We start from the raw sequence: 22,362 nt of genomic DNA, 5'->3' as shown, positions 1-22,362 counted from the left end.
CAGGATTACCATTCAGGCATAGAAGAGCTTGAAATTTGAACCAGATGAGAATTAAAATTCAAGGAAAGAAGAGGAGGCCAAGTTGGAGAAGCTTAAACATAGGGGAAAAACAAACCACGTGGTGTAGAGTTGGTGGTGGAGTCCCAGCTCTTGTGTTGATGGTGTAACATCTCCCTCCCTTTCTGTGGGCTTCATCTGTCAGAGTAGGCGATTCGAGGGGAATTACTAAGCCCTCCTCAGCCCCTGTGAACCTCTGTGATCCGAGAGTGCATTTAGCTGGAGCTGAACGGAAGAAGTTGGAGCTGTGAAACCTGCAAGTTCAGAAACAGTCCTTTCAAGCCTTTCAGGGTTGTTTAAATACCCTTTTGTGTCACATCTTCTCAGGAGATGTTTTATTGTTCGGCACCCACTCGTAGTGGGGGGGTGGGGGGTGCACCTGTGGCTGTGAAGGATTCTGTCAGATGTTTAGTAAATGACAATGTGATACTCTTGTGTTTTCCTTATTACAGCCATCCTGCACTCACACATGCATGCAATGGTGCTATTAAAACCTTTCTCTTTTAAAATAGCTTAGTAGAATATGTAAGAGGTTGGAAGTGCATTGTTAACTTTCTCTGCTGATACTCAGGACAGTTTTCATATTCACCTGCTGCCTTAAGCACAGCTGGTTTGGTGTGCAGCAGTGATTGGCAGACTCCCTCTGTGTACCCAGGAGCTTCCCAGGGGGTGAGGAAAGAGAGCTCTGGAAGCATCCATGATCAGGACGAGAGCTACTGCTCCTGGTGTTTACCTGGAGAGGTTAACTAGTGCCCACCTAATTCCATGCCATTCACATAGAGCCCACCAGTTCCAGGCTAGGTTTATGGGTAACAGATAGTATTTACTTTTCATTTATCCATTCATCTGTCCCTCCATCCACACTATACTAGGCCCCAGGAGCATTAACTTTTTCAGTCAAGAAAGCAAAATCATTAAATTTGACTTCTAAATATTTCTCTGGCCAAGTAAAGCAAAATATTGGGTTGGCCCAAAAGTTCATTTGAGTTTTTCCTTAACAGCATACTAAAACCCAAACAAACTTTTTGGCCAACCCAATAGAGTAGCAAGGGGCTTCCCTGAGGGAAAGGCGACCAAGTATGAATCTGCTAAGGTGTCAGGGAAACAGAGGTGATGAGGATGGAGCCAGGAAGGGGATGAGTTTGAAAAATAAAAGATAAAACCTGTAGGAGCTGGTTATAGCAGTGATGTGAGAGGTGAGGGGGGCAGGGTGTCTTGGTTGACTCAAAGGTCCTGGCTTTGGTGACAAGTTGGGTCTTGATGCTACCAACCAACAGAATAGGCAGGAATCAGGCTGTTATTTATGAAGAGAAAATTATGGATCTGATTTTGATCAGTTTGAGTTGAAGGTCTCTGTGAAAGAGCCAAATGAACCCGTGAGCAGGTAGTTGGATTTAAGAGTAAGAAGCTCTGGAAAGCAGTCTGAGATGGAGATGGGTAACAATCTTCCTTTTGGTAGTATTTGAAGCCACTGGAGTAGATTCCATCACCCAGGGATAAAATGTAGAGCAAAAAGAGGGGTCGAGGATGGGCGTTGGGGAGCCCAGCTTTGAAGGGGAGGCAGAGGGAGGGGAGCCCCTGAAGGAGGCAGGGAAGGAGTGTTCAGAGGGAAGAAAACAGCCCAGAGACTAGTGCCACAGAAGTTAAAGGCTTCAGTGGGGCGGGGGAGAGGCCAGTAGGGTGGCAGGTAGGGGAGCCGTTGGCCAAATTTCCTAGAGTCCTGCCTATGTAGCTAGTGTCAGTGCTTCAAGCAGAAAACCTAGACTTCATGAACAATGACAATCACAAAAGAGAAGTCGAAAAATGCCTCTAGTTGAGCACCTACCAAGGCCCGGGTGCTTTATTTATGCATATTATTTATCTGCACATTTATTTTTGGAGGCAAGTGGGGAAATTCTATTCTTGTCCTTTTACTGATAAGGAACTTGAGGCCCAGAGAAATTATGCCTTGGTCAAGCCATAGATAACTGGGGCTAGAACTCTGTTTTGCCTCGTTCTAAAACCCTTTGTCTTTCTAATTTACACCTGGTGGATGAATGCCCCACCTGTCCTTGCCACATCCAGGGTGCCCCCTGGAAGCATCACCATGCCCTGCTCCCTTGGGCCCTCACCTCCTGAATGGCAGGAGCCTTGCCTGGAGCCAAAAGCTGCGGAAGGAGGGAGCCAGGGGAGCTCCCAGTCTGGAGTCATTCGTCTGCTGGCTGGTGACACCAACACCAGGGCCCCACCAGAAGAGCAAGCTTGTTCGCTCTTGTCTGGCTGTTCATGGTGATGTATGAATAAGCAAAGAAGACAGCTTCATTTTCATAAGTTAACTTGTGCCTAGAGTAAGGAAGACGGGAAACAGTGCACTTAATCATAACCACAGGGCCAGCACAGAAAACAATGACAAAGCCTTTTCTGTTTGCCATGGTGTTTTATGATAATAACTCCTAAGGAGAGGAGACAGACAGTGTGGGATGCTGAGGGAGGCGGCACACCAGCCACCTGAGTCATCTCCCTGAGAGGATTCCCTGGGATTTTTCCTCTTAATGGAATGGCAAGCCCAGGATGTGTTTGCATCATCAAGATTAAGGTTTTAGACTTTGATGCCGCCTGGCTGGTGAGCTGGGATTGGCGAAGCTGTGAAGGATAATCTGTCTCACATGTGCTGTCACTGGGGACCTGGGGGGACCTGATGTCTAGGAGGGTGTGACAGAATAGCAGTGTCATCCGAGAAGCTTTGGGGGGAGCCCAGGAGCTTGGAGGTTGGGTGGAAGGGGCAAGTGTGGCTGCGGTTCGGCAGGGGCTGTGGTAGATGCTCCAGGGGAGATGGGAAGTAGACTTCACCCACCCTGCCCATAGAATCCACTACTCCCTGCCCTCCACTCCTCTGACTTATCAGCATTTCTGTCATTGCAAGCATCTTGCTAAGTCATAATTGTTTATCTTTCTCCTTCTAACTGCCTCTAGGGTGCAGACTGTATTTTATTTGTCTTTGATTCCTTAGTACTTTGTGTGGTATCTGACACAAAGCAAACCCTCAGTCAGTATTAAACTTAACCAAAGCCTAGGCAGAGTAAGGGTGGTGTCAGCTAAGGAAGCAAGGAAATGGCTGAGACCACAGATGCCTGAATCCAGGTAGAGGGGAAAGAATATAGGGCTGGGGGACTCTGGGTATAATGTTAAGTGTAGATACCTACTGAACATTTTACTGTTTTCTGGACATTGTTTACTGGCGATCTGTGAATAAGCAAAGAACACAGCTTCATTTTCACGAATTAACTTGTGCCTGTGTGTGTGTACTCAGTCGTGTCTGACTCTTTGCAACCCCAAGGACTGTAGCCCACCAGGCTCCTCTGTCCATGAGATTTCCCAGACGAGAAAGGTGGAGCGTGTTGCCATTCCCTACCCAGGGATCGAACCCACGTCTCTCGAGTCTGCTGCATTGGCAGTCAGGTTCTTTACCACTAGCGCCACCTGGAAAGCCCTAACTTGTACCTAGAGAAAAGAAAATGTTTCAAGTATGTACTTTTTGTCCACACCGTGTTATAAATGAACGGAAAAAAAAAAAAAACAGGCACAGAGAGATTAAGTAACTAGTCAAAGGTCACACAGCTATCAGCTGGGCAGGGAGCCAGGATTGGAGCCCAGGGAGTCTGGCTCTGTCATTCGCTTTCGTCACCACTGTACTACACTCGGGAAGTGTAGCACTAGAGGAGGCCGCTGGACTCTGCTGGTCGATGAACTGGATTTATACACCACATGAGTTGATTGTGTGCTAGTGGCTCTTCAGGGGAACCTTGCCATTGACTAAAGCAGAGACAGAGCTCCCAGACCTTGATGAATAATTCTCAAATTTTAATATACATCCAAATTACCTGGGGAATTTTTTAATGCATATTACCAGACTCAATGGCCAGAATTCTTATTTAGATGAGTGTTAGGTGACAAGGTAATTAATATGTAATATTATACCCACACTCCCAGACCTTAGAGATAAAATAGAAAAATGAGAACAAAATGTCACCTGATTTTGCTGGTAACAGTAAGTTTGGAGGATTTAACTTAATGTGCATCTACAGTGGGTATTCATTTTGCAGACAAAGGTCCGTTTAGTCATAGTTATAGTTTTTCCAGTAGTCATGTAGGGACGTGAGATTTGGACCATAAAGAAGACTGAGAACCAAAGAATTGATGCTTTTGAACTGTGGTGCTGGAGAAGACTCTTGAGAGTCCCTTGGGCAGCAAAGAGATCAAATTAGTCATTCCTAAAGGAAATCAACCCTGAATATTCATTGGAAGGACTAATGCTGAAGTTGAAGCTCCAATACTTTGGCCACCTAATGCAAAGAGCCAACTCATTGGAAAAGACACTGATGCTGGGAAAGACTGAGGGCAGAAGGGCCATCAGAGGATGAGATGGGTTAGATGGCATCATCAACTCAGTGGACATGAATTTGAGCAAACTCCGGGAGATAGTGAAGGATAGGGAAGGCTGGTGTGCTGCAGTCCATGGGGTCACAAAGAGTTGGATACATCTGAGTGAGTGAACGACAACAGCAGTGGATATTCAGAATACCAACCCCAGAGCTGGAATGGCCCAGCTTGTCACAGGAAGCATGCGGTGACTGCAGCCTGGTTCAGAGGGGGCCTGCCCTCTGAGACTCATCCAAGGCTACCCTCTGCTGGCAGGCTGGCTCCTGGGAGCGAGGAGGAAGGAGGGCGGGGCTGAGCTACCTGAACTCAGGTCTCTCTGAAACTCATGGGAGCAGGTAATTCCTTCCACATGCCCTTAATGAGAAATGGGAAGCAGCCTTCCAGTCACAATGAATTTCACAGCTGAGGCCCAGAAATCTGTCTTAACAAGAAGCTCTAGTGTTTCTTGATCTTCCCAACCCAGGGATTGAACCCAGGTCTCCTGCATTGCAGGCAGATTCTTTACCATCTGAGCCACCAGGGAAGCCCTAATTGGTCCTCAGACCACACTTAAAGAAACAAAGTCCTAGCGACTTTCCTGGCAGTCCAGTGGCTAAGACTTTGCCTTCCAATGCAGGGTTTGTGGGTTCAGTCCCTTTTTGGGGAGCTAAGATCCCGCATGCCTCATGGCCAAAAAGTCAGAACATAAACAACAGAAGCAATACTGTAACAAAGTCAACAAAGACTTGAAAAATGGTCCATGTCAAAAAAAAAAAAAATCTTAAAAAAATAATATTCTAGAAAGTCTTTGTTCTAGAAACAAAGTGCTAGCTGACCTCCAAAAAGAAAACCATGTGGATGGACTTGCTGTCTTTCAGAAGCTGACAGATGAGCTTGAATGATGGTATTTCAAAAGAGCTGTTACATTACTTACATGGTGTTTCACATGGCCCAGCCCCTGTGGTTAGCCCTTAACATATGTGAAGTCATTTAAACCCGTGAAGTCACAATAGTTAGATATTAGGGCAGAGAGAGGTTAAGTAATTTTCTCCAAGCTGCACAGCTGAAACGTGGCAGGGCTCGAAATTGGAACCAGGATGTCTGGCTCCAGTCTTGCCCTCTGGCTACACTGCTACAAGTGGTTCCGTATCCACTGACACAGATTTCTGCAGGGGTGAAGGCACCAAGCAGTCCGCCCAGGGTGTTCCCAAACCCACTGGCAAACCCAGCTATCAATTTACTCATTGACAGAGCAGCTAATGAATTCATCTAAAAAAGCAAAATGAAGTCTTAGTAGCTGTTTATTATTTTGCCTTCCCAACCAGTGGATATTAAAATTTTAACTATCATGTTGCTAATTAAGGATTTTGTTTTCTTCACCTTAAGAGGACTGGCATAACATGAAAGGGCTGTATGCCACCATCATAAGAAATGCAGCCCGGGTGCAAAGCGAGAGAAGGAGCACTTGGATGTTATTCTTTGAGATCACATGTTTTAAGGTTAACAATGCAAATTACTCCTTCTCTGGAGATGAAGACCTTCAGTTGAAGACTCCAGTAGAGCAACCCATATAAAAAATGCTTCAGGAGCTGTCACCCCATGTTGGCAGTTTTCCACGCAGCTGAGGATAATGCCAGGGTTCCCAGAGCCGAGTGGGAGAATGTGTTGATTTTGGCAAATGGAGAAAGGATGAAATGCTTTGCAGTGTCAGAAATGTGGGGACGCTAATATACTAACATAAGTGGTCTCCAATCAGGAGAGATTTATGTACCAGACATCATTTATTTAGCAGACATTTATTAATGCGTTAGTGTGTTAGCTATTACACAGTCCTTGCCCTTGGTCAAATGGAGAGATGGACATTTACAGATGAGATGTGTATGTGAATATTATCCACTGTGTCCTTGGCAGGACGTAAGTCAGCAGACAGCAGAAATACCCAGAAGTGCTAGGTAGAAATGTCCCCCATCACAGGCATCTTCTTGCTAGAGATGAGCCTGAAAGGAATACTGTTGAGGGTTGGCAGGTGGGCAGGCCTAGCGAGAGCTGTATGAGCAAGACAGATGTGAGGACACAAGCAGCAGAACTGTGCACTTTCGTGTGGCTATTAGAGAATTCACCTGTAGAAGTAGATTGAGGCAGAATACAGTTCACAGAATTCCAGAAAGTGGAATTTGGACTTCCAGACAGCTGAAGATTGTCTTTTGTGAAATTCAGATGGCCATCCTAGATTCAATGAAACCTCATTCCCTTTTGTCATTTCTGAGCAGGTGACACTCTTCCTTCATCGTACCAAAAAGCCATGATGGTGCCAACTAGGGTCATTAGTAATGATGAACAAGCTCCCCCAAAGACCCCATATCCCCTTTGCATTCTAACCTCAGAGCGAGATTATTTAGTAGGCTCTCTAACAAGGTCACAGCATCGGGACTCGGCACGCAGCTTGCTTGACTGAGGGCACCGCGCCTTTCAGTTCTGTTTTACACAAACGTCCCAAGCTTGTTGCGTGTGAAATTGATTGGCTCTTGCACTTGCTGAATTGGTGATCTGTTTTTCTGAGGGATTCTACATGTATTGGATATGATCATATACAATGACAAAGTGGGTGGTAGTATTTTTCCTATGCCTCTAATTTATGTATTTGTGCTGGGGTGATGATTTAGATGGGAGCTCGATAAATTGATCAAGTAAATTACACCAAACCCACACACCATCATTTCAAGGAGCTGTCATCACACCAAGGAGGTTTTATTTCACCCAGCATGGTATTCTTGGAGAACCACTGTTTTCTTCACGTGCTGCTGGGCTTTCATTTGGTCAGAAACGGCTTTATTTCTCAGACTGGCCAACAATATAAGAATTTTAGCTCCAGAAGGCATTGGTTAGCTGTGACAGACAGTGCCTGTTCATCTCCTGTGACCTTTAGCAAGTTATTTAAACTTTCTGAGTCTCAGTTTCTCATCCTATAAAATGTAGATTCATCATTTCTACCTCAAACATTTGTCCTAAAGGTAAGCAATAATGCACTGACAGTGGAAAGAATCCGGACGTTAGACGACTATGGATGCATATCTTAGCTCTGCTGCTACTTGTGCAAATCATGATCCCATGTGAGCCCACAGTTTCTTAGTCTATAAAAGCTGTTGATCATAGTTGCATGGAGGAATGGCTTCTGCACGTGGCAGGATAGGGTTGTCTAAGAGAAGACAGCTGATTCTGATGCCTACCTGCCCCACCTAGAAGACCTGAGTCCAGAAACATTAACACACAAGGAAGTTGGGGTGAGTGGCGGACTCACCTGAGGTGCTAAAGCTGCTAAGAAATTGCCTGAGAGACCTGACTCACCTTTGATCCTATGTGATTCTCATTATACTCACAAGCAATGCCAACGTCAGAGCCAAGCTCTGGGGACAGAGAAGCAGTTGTTCCTCTAGAAAACACTCCTGCCTTGCTGACACAAGACAGACTGGATGTGATAGTCAAAATGCTGTGAGAGGGAGGCTCTTCTCTGGGATATCCTTTCTCATTAGCCAAGGGTCCTTTCTTCCTTTCTGAGTGAGAAAATTAGCTCATGCCCTGAAAGCCACTACATTAATATACCTTGAGAAAGAACTGGAACATTTAAAGAAGAGTATAGCAGTAAATAATACATGTTGCATGAGTTAAGGGATGGATGGATGGATAGATGAATGATTGGGGATTCTGGCTTTATCACAGACTAACTGAATGACCTTGCATACTGTCAGTTCAGTCCTGTCCGACTCTTTTCGACCCCATGGACTGCACCCTGCCAGGCTCCTCTGTCCATGGGATTCTCCAGGCAAGAATACTGGAGTGGGTTGCTGTGCACTCCTGCAGGGGATCTTCCTGACCCAGGGAGCAAACCCACATCTCCTGCATTGGCAGGCAAATTCTTTGCTACTAGTGGCACTTGGGAAACCATGAATGACCTTGGGCAAGTTAATTAGCTATTGTGGGTGACCTCCATTTCTTTTCTATAAAATAGGGATGATGAAAATGGCTAAGCTGCCTAAGTGTGAGAATTAAATACGTTAATAGAAGTTAAGCACTTACATCAGGTCTCGGTACCTCATAAACGAAAGCTGCATTACGATGATTTGCTGCTGTTCCCTGTTCTGTACTCACGTGGCTCGGCTTCTTTTATGACTTTTGCATTCTCTGTACTTTGCAGGTCAGCAGGTCCTGGGCCTGGTAGAGAACCAGAGTGATTGGTACCTTGGAAACCTGTGGAAAAATCACCGTCCTTGGCCTGCCCTTGGAAGAGGCTACAACACAGGTAAACTCAGGAGGGTGACATGCTGGGCACTGGAGGGTGGGGTGCGATGTGATGTGAGGACTTTCTCAGGAAGAGGAGGTAAGTCAAAGCACGGAGAAGCCACCTGGTTGCCTGAGCTCGGCAGCAGACTGTACTCGAGTTGGCCCTCTGGTGCTTGCTTAGGGCTGCAGCTACAGGCAGTGTCGCTCCTGGGCCGTGGCAGTCGGTGGCATTCTCTCCTGACCTCCAGTCCCTGATCCAGCTGGCATCTTTATGAGTGTCACCTGTAGGATTCATTGTCTTTGTATGGGGATCAAAGTAGCTTATTTTTTTTTTTTTTTTTTTTTTTTGGGCTACAACCTGTCATAGTTGCAGCATGTAGGATCTAGTTCCCTGTGTGGGTACTAAGTCACTTCAGACACGTCTGACTCTTTGCAACCCCATGGACTATAGCCCACCAGGCTCCTCTGTCCATGGAATTTTCCAGGCAAGAATACTGGAGTGGGGTGCCATTTCCTCCTCCAGGGGATCTTCCCAACCCAGGGATCGAACCCACATCTCTTACATCTCCTGAATTGGCAGGAGAGTTCTTTACCACTAGCGCCACCTTGGAAGGCCTTAATTCCCTGACTAGGAATCAAACCCAAGCACCCTGCATTGGGAGTGTAGAGTCTTAGTCACTGTACCCCTGGGGAAGTCCCCTGATGTCTTACTGACTCTTAAAGTTTCTGATTAAAAGTGACATAATTTTTTTTTGCAATTTTTTTTAACTCGAAGTATAGTTGATTTATAATGTGTTAGTTTCAGATGTATGGCAGTGATTCAGCTATACATACATATTTTTTTTCAGATTCTTTTCCCCTATACGTTTTTACAAAATATTGAATATAGTTCCCTGTGCTATACAGTAGGTCCTTGCTGGCTATCTATTTTTTATATAGTAGTATGTATATGCTAATCTCAAACTCCTAATTTATCCCTCCCCCCTTCCACCTTGGTAACCATCAGTTTGTTTTCTATGTCTATGTGTCTATTTCTGCTTTGTATATAAGTTCATTTGTACCTTTTTCTTTCAGATTCCACATATAAGTGATGCATATGATGCTTGTCTTTCTCTGAATGGCTTCCTTCACTTAGTATGATCATCTCTAGTTGCATTCATGTTGCTGCAAGTGGTATTATTTCATCCTTTTGTGGCTGAGTAATATTCCATCATGTGTATATACCACATCTTCTTTATCCTTTCATCTAACAAGGAACTTTCACGTTGCTTTCGTGTTTTGGCTGTTGTAAATAATGCTGCAGTGAACACTGAGGTGCATGTGTCTTTTCCAAGAAGTGACATTTCCAACAACATTAAATTGGCTAAAGGATACCATGTGGCTGTGCCCACCTTCAGTGGGTGTGGCCAAGTGTAACACAGCCATGTGCCTGGAAGGAGAAAAGGCACATATATTTGGTAATTGGTAGTTAAAAGGAGCATAGCCCCTAAACACCCTGTGTCAGAAATCAAATCCATTTTCTGTCTTGCTGCTAACCCCACACATGGGTCTCTTCTCTTCTTTGTCTCTATTAGTAGTGTCATTCATTCATTCATTCTTCGTTCACCTCCTGTCTGTCTAACACTTACTGTGTGCTGGGCCCTGTGCTAGTGTACCAGACATAGCCCATGACCTTGTAGAGCTTATAAAGAAGGAAACTAGAGTAATCTCCCCTCTTTAGGCTCTGGTCCTGCCACTGTCTACCTTCAGAATGCCTCCGGAGATCCTCTTTGCTTTGACACCCAGTTCTCAAGGGTGAAGACCTGTGTTGTGGGTCAGGATGAGAACTTGGAGCTCAGGGAGAGCAGTAGGATAGGCCAGACCAAGAAGGGCTGGGACTCAGAACCTAGACCAGCTCTACTGAGTTAGGGCAGGGGTCTGGGGGTGGTGCCCCCGAAGGTGATATGTGGTAGACGATCCTGGAGACTCAGGTGAGTCTGTAGTGGGAGGAGTCAGTCAGCTTTGAGTGCTGAGGGTCAGATGCAAATATGAGACCCCAGCGGCCACAGGATGAAGGATGAGAGTTGAGCATCCAGATGTGCACATTCAGAGATCGGGTCAGAGTGGGGTCAGAGCTGGAATAAGACAAGGAAAGAAAGGTCCAGGCTGAATGTCCTGGGCAGCCAGAGGTCAGGGATGCCTGTATTGAAGGCCGACCTGAGTGGGGAGACATTCCTTAGCTGACATTTGCCAGAAGGTCCAGGCGTCCCTCACAGGATGTCATTTTCCTCTGTAACACCTACCAGGCGTCACAACCTGTGGGGGCTGCAGTTGACAAATTTTAACCTCCAGCACTTCCCTGCTGTACAGGGTATTAACCCTTGAGTCACAGAATGGTGGGGGATTCTGGCCATCCCTGAGAGAGGCCATGTTCAGGGTGGTTGTTGTTCGGTCGCTCAGTTGTGTCCGACTCTTTGTAACCCTGTGGACTGCAGCACTCCAGGCTTCCCTGTCCTTCACCATCTCCCGGAGCTTGCTCAAACTCATGTCCATTGAGTCAGTGATACCATCCAGCCATCTTGTCCTCTGTCATCCTCTTCTCCTCCTGCCTTCAGTCCTTCCTAGCATCAGAGTCTTTTTCCAGTGAGTTGGCGCTTCACATCAGTTGGCCAAAGTATTGAAGCTTCAGCTTCAGCATCAGTCCTTCCAATGAATATTCAAGGTTGATTTCTTTTAGAATTGACTGGTTTGATCTCCTTGCTGTCCAAAGGACTCTCAGGAGTCTTTTCCAACACCACAGTTCAAAAGCATCAATTCTTCAGGTTCAGGGAGGGGGCCCCAAAATGGGCTCAAATCAGCAGCTCTGATTAGCTGGTGTGGAGGTATTTCTGTTATGGTAATGGGCAAGGCGATGTCTCTGCATCCCAGCTAAGTACTGGCCAAGTGCTGTGCCCATTGTGTTCTAGGTGTTACTCTCATCTGATCCTCACACTAACCTCATGGGGCAGGAACTATTCTCATCTCTATTTTATACCTAGGAAACTCAAGCTTAGAGAGTTAAAGGTTGGAATCTGATAAGTAAGGAGCCTGCTGTTGACCACTAACCTTCCTAGCTTGAATTTTAGTGGCCTCAGAATCAAGAATCCTTTTTTAAAAGGTAACCCTGTCTCAGTAAATCACTTTCAGTTGGGACTGTCCGCTGGTCACCTGGCTCTGTGTCAAAGATCTGGGGACAGGTGAGATTTGACTACTTAAATCTATGAGCGTATTAGATCATTTTAGCTGCTAGAAAGTTCTGAACGAAGTGACTTTGGTCTTTGTAAAGCCTTTTTATGTGAAATTCCTGGACCGTGCAGGTTATACAAAGTGAGGAAAGAGAACTGCAAAATTGTTTAAATCATTTCTCTACCTTAACTACAAAGTTAACAATGCATGGAGAGAAATTTGATCTGATCAAGAAGAGAAAGCATGAAAATAATTTCTTCTTTCTGTGACTTCGGAATCATTGCAATATTTTAGGCAAACAATAATGTAAGAACTCTTGATGCTTTTGTTATCTTATTCAACAAATCACAAAATACAACAGAATAATACTGTTTTTAAAAAATGTGGGATCTTGACTCTGCACCTTGAAAGGTCTGGAGGAGCCCAGGGTTCTACATTATACAAAGTCTCCAAGATGTTTCTGGAGCAGAAGGTGCAAGGATCTGCACTGATTAAATATGATACCTTGTTTCCCCTTCCCCTCCAAGGGACGGTTTTATCAGTGCGTTTGAGGCTGGACCCTTTAGAGACCCACAGTGGGCCAGTGAGAGGGCTTCCCCTGCTTCTTTTGCTCAGAGAATGATCACCTCATGTTGATCTCCTGTGCCTGGATTTCTACACCTTCACTCCAGGCTTTCTTAAAGCTGGAGACACCCATGCTTCTCTGAAGGGTGAAGGGGCATTGCAGGTAAACCCCGGTGTGTGTTTAGTCCCTGCCTTCCACAGCATGGAATAATAGAAAATGTCACATGGAGATAAACTATAGTGCCTCCAGGGCACAGGATCAGGGCCGTGATTATCCACATCAAACAAAAACCACCGGTTATCAATCTGGGTTTGCAAGGGGAAAGAAAAATGTAGCACACTGGGGAATTTATTATGACCAAAATGGCATGTCCCCTCCTGCTCCTCCTGGTCTATCTCTGCCTGTGAGGTTAGGAGACAGACAGGTACCTAAACCCTCAGCTCCTACTTGGTATGCCAAGACAGTGAGTTCCTTCCCTTCTTGCTGCTTTTGAAAGGGCAGAGCAGATGGGGGAAAACCCTGGTAGAAGTGATGTGTCCATTTAAATCAGCCAGTGACATCAAGTGATCATTAGAAAAGGATTTATGGGACATCAAAATGCATTGACTTTCATGACGGGATTTGTTATTTTAAGACTGAGGATTGTGCCACACATCAGTGGATGAGTCATCCAGGCCAGTCATTTAGATTCTCTTGGAAATTGTGAGGACTCCACTTGAGGGAACCTGTCTCCCTGAATCCAAGTGCATCTCAGGCATCCAGACAGGGTGTCTTCAGCCAAGCCCTGTGCTGAGCCTTCAGCTTGGTGCTGGGAAACTAAGGCAGTTTCGGGTTAGGCTGGAATTCAGCTGCTTAGTCTCTGGGAGCTTAGCCAAGTTGCCTCCTTAAACCTTAGTTCTCTCCCTGGTAAAATACGATAAATAACAACAGTACCTAGTGTGTGAATATTAATGAGGTTAGTTGTTTAATCAGCTTTTAGTCTATGGCCTGTTGTATTTTTCTACCACTTATTCCATTAGATGAATGAGATCCACCTGCTTTGTTGTTTTTTTAACATCTTTTTTTAAAAGATTTTATTCACTTATTTTTGGCTGCACTGGGTTTTTGTTGCTGCACGTGAGCTTTCTCTAGTTTTGGTAAACAGGAGCTGCTTTCTAGTTGCCGTGTGCAGGCTTCTCACTGTGGTGGCTTCTCTTGTTGCAAAGCACAGGCTGTAGGTGTGCAGGCTCAGTCGTTGTGGCACGAGGGCTTAGTTGCCTCGAGGCACATAGGAACCTCCCAGTTCAGTTCAGTTCAGTCGCTCAGTCGTGTCCGACTCTCTGCGGCCCCATGAACCACAGCACGAAGGCCTCCCTGTCCATCACCAACTCCCGGAGTTCACTCAGACTCAAGTCCATCAAGCCAGTGATGCCATCCAGCCATCTCATCCTCTGTCGTCCCCTTTTCCTCCTGCCCCCAATCCGTCCCAGCATCAGAGTCTTTTCCAATGAGTCAACTCTTCCCATGAGGTGGCCAAAGTATTGGAGTTTCAGCTTTAGCATCATTCCTTCCAAAGAAATCCCAGGGCTGATCTCCTTCAGAATGGACTGGTTGGATCTCCTTGCAGTCCAAGGGACTCTCAAGAGTCTCTTCTCCGACACCACAGTTCAAAAGCATCAATTCTTTGGTGCTCAGCCTTCTTCACAGTCCAACTCTCACATCCATACATGACCACAGGAAAAACCATAGCCTTGACTAGATGGACCTTCGTTGGCAGAGTAAAGTCTCTGCTTTTGAATATGCTATCTAGGTTGGTCATAACTTTCTTTCCAAGGAGTAAGCGTCTTTTAATTTCATGGCTGCCGTCACCATCTGCAGTGATTTTGGAGCCCAGAAAAATAAAGTCTGACACTGTTTCTCCATCTGTTTCCCATGAAGTGATGGGACCGGATGCCATGATCAAACCCATGTCCCCTGCAGTAACAGGTGAATTCTTAACCACTTTACCACCAGGGAAGCCGCCACTTGCTTTAAAAATGGGGATTAACTGATTGCCTAGGGTTTGCTAAGGTTTCCTAAGCCCTTGGGTCAGAAAAAGTCCTTTTTTTGCCTTTCCCCAAGTATGACATAGTCACCTTGCAGATTTTAATCTCTCCACTGCCTAGAAAAGGTTAACTTTTCATATTATTTTAGAAAAAAATGACAACTTATATGTATCAGCTGTGTTCTGCTTGGAAGATCCCCAGAAAATGCATGAAATGTTAGAGTTGGAAGATGGGCCTTCAAGACTTGACCTTGTTGCTTTGTGCCTTTGGAAAGCTGCTCAGGTTCGATCCCTGGTTTGGGAAGATCCCCTGGAGAAGGGAATGGCTACCCACTCCAGTATTCTGGCCTGGAGTATTCCATGGGGTCGCAAAGAGTCAGACAGGACTAAGTGACTTCCACTTTCACTTTCAGGCTCTCCAAGCCTTGAGTTCCTTGTCCGTGATCTGAGAATGATAGTCCTACCCAGAGCCGTCAGAGAGACTCTGAGGTCGTGGTATAGCTCCAGGCAGGGCTGGTAAATCCAAGTGATCTTGGAATTTGGTTGTTTTTCTTTCTCTTCTTGACCGTAGCCTAGCCGAGTACCTGTTTTCAAGGAATTCAGGTTTCAGCCATGTTGATCAAATTCAGCTGTGTTCACCAGGCATCCTACAGAGCACCGTAACCACGTGTTGTCTTTGTTAGATCTTAGAATTATCTTCTCGGAGAAGGCAATGGCACCCCACTCCAGTACTCTTGCCTGGAAAATTCCATGGATGGAGGAGCCTGGTGGGCTGCAGTCCATGGGGTTGCTAAGAGTCGGACACGACTGAGCGACTTCACTTTCACTTTTCACTTCATGCACTGGAGAAGGAAATGGCAACCCACTCCACTGTTCTTGCCTGGAGAATCCCAGGGACAGGGGAGCCTGGTGGGCTGCCGTCTATGGGGTCGCACAGAGTCAGACACGACTGAAGCGACTTAGCAGCAGCAGCAGCACCAGCAGAATTATCTTCGGAGAAGGCAGTGGCACCCCACTCCAGTACTCTTGCCTGGAAAATCCCATGGACAGAGGAGCCTGGTAGGCTGCAGTCCATGGGGTCGCAAAGAGTCGGACATGACTGAGCGACTTCATTTTCACTTTTCACTTTCATGCATTGGAGAAGGAAATGGCAACCCACTCCAGTGTTCTTGCCTGGAGAATCCCAGGGATGGGGGAGCCTGGTGGGCTGCCGTCTATAGGGTCGCACAGAGTCAGACACGACTGAAGCAACTTAGCAGCAGCAGCGGCGGCAGAATTATCTTTTGTGATAGACATTCACCTTTGAAGAGCCAGCCAGATCCCCTTCCTCTTTGTTTCCCTTTCCAGTCAGCTGTACAGAACCCACAGGCCCCTAAAATAGGAGGGAAGATCTGCCTACCTCTCCCATTTAGCCCCCTCCCTCCTTATTAAAGCAATTTATGATTTAACTCACTACTGACCAGGGGATTTTTGTAGACACTAATGACTATGGCTTGGCGGTTTTTCTTTTGGCTGCCCCAAAACTAATTAATTCTGGTATTTCACTAGCAATGGGTTATAATAGTCAATAGTTACACTTGACATACCTATAAAGTCTTCTAACTTTCGTGAAATGTCTTCAACCCACTCTTTTATAGAAGCTAAGGAGTGTTTTCCAGCACCCTGAGTTTCATGTTCACTGAATGTATCAGAATCAATCACTAAAGTTGTTGGTCTTATTGTTGATCCAATATTCACGTCTTCTGAATCAGAACTATATTCTGAAGAGCTATCATCTTCTGAGACACTAGTATATGTGTTGCTCGGATAATAAGAGAAAATGTCTACATAAAATTCACCTAAAACTTCTTCTTCACTCAAAATTTCACAATGGGCCGTTTTTTAAAATTTTGCATTTATAATATATGCAAGATTGGAACAAAAACATAATGGAGCAAAATGTGAATGATAACAATCCTAAGCTGTATAATGAACTCTTGATCAACTTTAAGTTCTAACAACTTCCCATGGTGATGTTTATTGCATCACTCTCTAAAAATGTATTGATATGTCTCCAGTCAATAACGTTCAGGTAACAAAGATGTATTAATATGTCTCTGGTGATGACAATATGCCATGACCAAATGTCTGTAGTCAATAATGTGTTAATTCTGTGTTAAGGGAGCCCCTAAAGCATAGCAGCTGTGGATGACTAGATAGACACCAGCACAGGGTCCTTGCTGCAGCTGCCCAGGTGGAATAAAGGGGAACTCCCACATCCTTGCACAGAGATGTTTTCACTCCCAACTGTTCTATCTATTCATCATCTCTTCTGTGCAAGCAGCTGTCATTCACCCAGCACTCAGCTGTCTGTAGAACTTTAAAAACAAATAAAACTAAGATGATGATAGTCTCATAAAGATTCAACCCACTTCAGTTCATATGCTGTTAGTGAGTATCTTAAAAACAAACACCAGCAAAAAAGAGAAGGGGAAGACAACTCAAAGTAGCAGGTGATTGGAGAAGGAGTGGGGGAAGGCAGGCCAGCTGAGAGAAGATGGCAAGTTTATAGGAGGCTTATTTGCACAGGATCCCAGACATTGCTTACAGAGAGGACGTGTTCTTCTGTATTAAGGACATAACATTAACCAGAAGATGTGCTTTAAGGAACAATTTAAAAGTAAACTGCATCCTGTTCCTTTCAGTCTCCAAATTAGGCCAGAGACAGGCAGATGGAGACCTGGCTCTCTAGGGAGGGAGGAAGAATTTCTCTAGGAATCCTTATCTGCAGAACAACAAAACTGGGATATTCAAGGACTGACTCACCTCTGAGTTTGGATCAAACTGGGTCATGAACAAGTAAGGGAAAGGTAATTGATGGCAAAGTTGGACACCGTGGTAAATTTCATGGTGGTGATTAAGGAAACCAACATTTGACAACTTGCTAAATAACCGTGAAAGAGATACTTTGAGTGGGATGACTGGCAGTATGAGATGTAGGTCAACCCTCTGCTCTGGCCTCTGATACAGGGCGTTCTACAACCCTAGGCAAGTCTTCATTTCCCTGAGCCTTCCTTGGGTCAGGAACCAAGATCTCTTCATGCTGGAAAGCAATATTGTGTTTGGATGATTTCTGTCTATAATAATTCCATCCAAAGAAACCAGATTTAAATGTAGCTTGTTCATTCAGCACATGCTGAATACCTGTTATTTGAGACAGAAAATTATTTTTTAAATGTGATACCAAGAGCCTTCCTTCAAGAAGATGATTGTCTAGTAGAGGAGAGTTTGCATATCTACAAATAAATTCAGTGTGACTTGAGCCTGTAGCCTGGTTGAGATTCACATTTGAACATCAGCCCTGCAGTAACCCTGGACTGGCATTTTCTAGACTAATTCTGGGAGATATTGCAGGAGACGGTAATATGTGCTCAGAAACTGTGGACGGAGAGGTTGAGAAATCCGCATATTCTACCCCTCCCTTGGACGTTCAGATTACATGCTGGCATATTAGAAATGCTGGGAAGTCCAGAAGTAAAGCTGTTAAGCCCACTAGCATTCCCCACTCCTACTTGATCCTAAAAACATGGAAACAGGTTTGGGAAAAACCACCTTTACATGAACTCAGGACAGAGATTATCACTTTTTGAGCTCTGTAGTCCTTGGTCACCTCTCCATAGCCCGATTTCTCTGCTTGAGTCCTTGGCATACAAGTATTTAAATGGAGTGTGTAGAATAGTCCCTATGAAAGATGCTTGCTGTTCTAGGAACCATTCATCTGATACCACACTTAGTAGAAATGTTTATTATCTTTCATACTATAGGATCTCATTCATTTTCCTACTGTAAGGACATAGACACCATATTATTACACCTTTTCTTATGAATTTTTATTGAAGAATAGTTGATTTGCAATGTTGTGTTGTTTTCTACTACATAGCAAAATGAATCATATACATATATCCCCTCTTTTTTTAATTTCCTTCCCCTTTTAGATCACCACAGAACACTGAGTAGAGTTCCCTGAGCTATGCAGTAGGTTCTCATTGGTTATCTATTTTATATGTAGTATCAATAGTGTATACATTGGACCTTCTTAACAACATGTGTGCAGTTGCATATCTGAAATAGTCATCAGACAACAGCCCTCTAGAACTTTCCATATGAAAGAATGGGGTGTGAGATGGCTTTAATCTTGATTGGTAGGTCACCTCTCCATAGCCTGATTTCTCTGCTTGAGGGTGACATTCTAATTCTGATGGCATCCTCTGGCTCTTATCAGACTATCGGAGGCTCACACCTCTGCCTGTACACTTTCGCACACTTTTCTGAATCATTTAACATGCCTGTTTAAGGTGTCACTTTTTAGGCCCTAACCTGGAGAAACTGATAAGAACTAAAATCCTTGTGTTTTTTATTTGGCTGCATTTTAGTTCTTAACTTAGGGTCCATCAAAAAAATAATGAAAATGGCTTCTTTTCATTCAGCCCATGGTCTTGCCCTGTTTTTTGTGACACATATTTTGAGCACCTCTTTTACAATCCTGGAGTAAAATTCAAAGATTGCCTATATTACACTGTCTACAAGTGTAATTTCAATAAAATCAATACAATGCCCTAGCTGTGATATAAAGACAAAAAGGAAATTAATTAACTATAAAATAATATTGACTGCAACATGTAATTGTTGAGGCTTGGCTACAAAGTACGTAATGAAGTACTAAATGCTTCTTCATTTGGAGTAGAGTTGTCTTCAGCATGACTGCACAGCAAGATGATTCTGATGGGAGACTGGTGATCCAGGTTCCTTGAGTGGGGTTTGCCATTTGTGACAGTTTTTCAAAGTAGAGAATAACTCTTCAGAGAGCAGGATGTACCGTATTTTCTTGATTTGTATTCCAAGTTCAGTGTCTATTAAATGATGCGCCCCCCACCAAAAAAAAAAAAAAAAAAACTGTTTTGTAAGTAGTAGTATTAACAGTTTCAGGCTCAGATAGTTACAGCAATTATACACAAGTGTAACATGAATGTTCAGTGGGGCCCAAGTGGGATGCAGGTATCCTCTTCATTGTGCCAGGCTGTCTTGGAAAGGAGTTCTCTGTCACCATTGAGGATCATGAATCCAAGATCTTACAGGCTGGTTCATGAAGCTGTGATGCACCCAAGATCCTCCTGGACATTGACGTCAATGAGTAAGAGAGCTCCTGCCTGGAGTGGTGGTGGGGAATGAATTGGGAATTTGGGATTAGTAGGCACTAATTTGGGGAAGGCAATGGCAGCCCACTCCAGTGTTCTTGCCTGGAGAATCCCAGGGACGGGGGAGCCTGGTGGGCTGCCATCTATGTGGTTGCACAGAGTCGGACACGACTGCAGCGACTTAGTAGCAGCAGCAGGCACTAATTTACTGGAAAGGACCCTGATGCTGGGAAAGATTGAGGAGGAGATGGGGGTGACAGAGGATGAGATGGTTGGATAGCATCAGTGAGTCAGTGAACATGAGTTTGAACAAACCCTGGGAGATAGTGAAACCCAATGTGCTGTAGTCCAAGGGGACACAAAGAGTTGGACATGATTTAGCAACTGAACAACAACAAGATGGGTAATAGCATGAATGAACAGCAAGGTCCTACTGTACAGCACAAGGGACAATATTCAGTATCCTGTGATAAACCATAATGGAAAAGAATATGAAGAATATATATACATATATATAGTATATATGTATAACTGGGCTTCCCTGGTGGCTCAGATGGTAAAGCATCGGTCTGCAATGCGGGAGACCCAGGTTAAATCCCTGGGTTGGGAAGATCCCCTGGAGAAGGAAATGGCAACCCACTCCAGTACCCTTGCCTGGAAAATCCCATGGACAGAGGAGCCTGGTAGGCTATAGTCCATGGGGTCGCAAAGAGTCATACACAACTGAGCAACTTCACTTCATGTATAACTGAATCATTTTGCTGTACAGTAGAAATGAGCACAATATTGCAAATAAACTATACTTAAATAAAATAAATTGTTAAAAAGAGTGCTCACAGAGATGGTTCAATCCACCAGAAATCTACTCAGCAGATATTCCATCCAAGCTACTTTTCTGCACTTAACTTTTTTCTAAGGTTTGGTAATTTTACCTGAGGCATGTCCTAAACCAAAATCTCCTTTGGCCTTAGTGCTGCCTTGTGGATTCACACAGGATAAATCTGTTCCCTTGGCTACCTGATGACCCCATAAGTATCTGAGGGAGAAAAGATGAATAATACATCGTAGTCTCCTCTTCTGGGGACTCATCACCCCTGGTTCCCTGCAGGTACTGATTCTCTGAGCCCCAGTTTATTTGGAGTAAGATGCACATGGCTGGTCCTTCTACCTCACAGAGGATTGTTGTAGGCCAGTGAGATCACAGAGTACATTTAAGATGATAAGGCAAGATGGGCTTATCAGGGCTAATTAAGTCAAGGCTCAGTAAATGTATGTTGCATGTTGTCATCAGTTACAAGGTAGAAAAAGAGACTGCAGGATGTCTGACCTCTAACCGTGTTGATCACCCTATGCTTCTTGAGCTCCTATTTCATTTTTCCTATTAAAAGATAGTATTGCTTATGTCCTGGAGAAGAACTATCCTGAGGTAGTCTTGCCTCCATGATCTGGGGCAATGGCCAGTTTCTTTCTTTAGTTATCATATCAGGACAAGAAGAGTTCCCACCTAACAAGGCTGCTTTGAGGAAGAAATGAGATCATATTTGAAAAGTGCTTAGGACGATGTTTGGATCAATAAATTGTCAGATATTAGTATTACTTGCCCTTTCCTTTTCTATTTGAGATCCACAGGCAGGACAGACAAGTGTGACTCTTCAGCATCTTTTGATATTAGCTGTCTTTTGTCCAGTGAAGACAATTGGGGCTGAGCTCTCCCTCCCCAGAGCTGACCATCCATGTGTCCATTCATTAGGAACATTCATCAGGCACCTTTCAAGGCCCTGGAGATGCCACTGACTGAGACAAACAGGAGCCCTATTCATAGGAGATCTCTTGTCATCATGGGAGAGATGCAGTCTTCCCCTGGTGTCCTTTGATGTTGTCATCTCCTGGGCTCCCACACCCACCCAACTCCAGCCCTTCTGCCTTTCCTGCTGTCCCTTGAACATCCTTATTTAACCCTGTGAGCCTCTCCATCCACCTCCAGACTGCAGCCTCACTCTAACCCTTGCCTGCCTCATTCTTCTCCATAGTGTTCATTGCCATCTGCTCTGTGATCATTTTGTCTATTTTCTTCATAATTATCTGTCTCTTTTCTTTTCCATGGGGATGGTCTTGATCCCTGTCTCCTGTACAATGTCACAAACCTCATTCCATAGTTTATCAGGCACTCTGTCTATCAGATCTAGGCCCTTAAATCTATTTCTCACTCCCACTATATAATCATAAGGGATTTTATGTAGGTCATACCTGAATGGTCTAGTGGTTTTCCCCACTTTCTTCAATTTAAGTCTGAATTTGGCAATAAGGAGTTCATGATCTGAGCCACAGTCAGCTCCTGGTCTTGCTTTTGCTGACTGTATAGAGCTTCTCCATCTTTGGCTACAAATAGGCCTTACAAATAGCTGTGAAAAGAAGAGAAGTGAAAAGCAAAGGAGAAAAGGGAAGATATAAGCATCTGAATGCAGAGTTCCAAAGAATAGCAAGAAGAAATAAGAAAGCCTTCTTCAGCGATCAATGCAAAGAAATAGAGGAAAACAACAGAATGGGAAAGACTAGAGATCTCTTCAAGAAAATTAGAGATACCAAGGGAACATTTCATGCAAAGATGGGCTCGATAAAGGACAGAAATGATATGGACCTAACAGAAGCAGAAGATACTAAGA

The 22,362-nt window shown here is 44.5% G+C and overlaps 1 protein-coding gene across 6 annotated transcripts in view; it reads left to right on the top strand.

The window, feature by feature from the left end:
* Positions 1-22,362, top strand: part of LARGE1 (LARGE xylosyl- and glucuronyltransferase 1) — a 609,153-nt gene that overhangs the window by 464,758 nt on the left and 122,033 nt on the right. For all 6 annotated transcript variants that reach the window (XM_019961264.2, XM_070788583.1, XM_070788584.1 and 3 more), the window contains one exon: positions 8,648-8,752. In XM_019961264.2, the coding sequence (XP_019816823.1) occupies positions 8,648-8,752 (105 nt within the window). The remainder of the gene's footprint in view (positions 1-8,647; positions 8,753-22,362) is intronic.

Source organism: Bos indicus, chromosome 5 (assembly GCF_029378745.1).
Source record: "Bos indicus isolate NIAB-ARS_2022 breed Sahiwal x Tharparkar chromosome 5, NIAB-ARS_B.indTharparkar_mat_pri_1.0, whole genome shotgun sequence".
Classification (NCBI taxonomy): Eukaryota; Metazoa; Chordata; class Mammalia; order Artiodactyla; family Bovidae; genus Bos; species Bos indicus.
The sequence above is the reverse complement of the archived record's forward strand: the minus strand, read 5'-3'. Positions and strand labels throughout refer to the sequence as shown.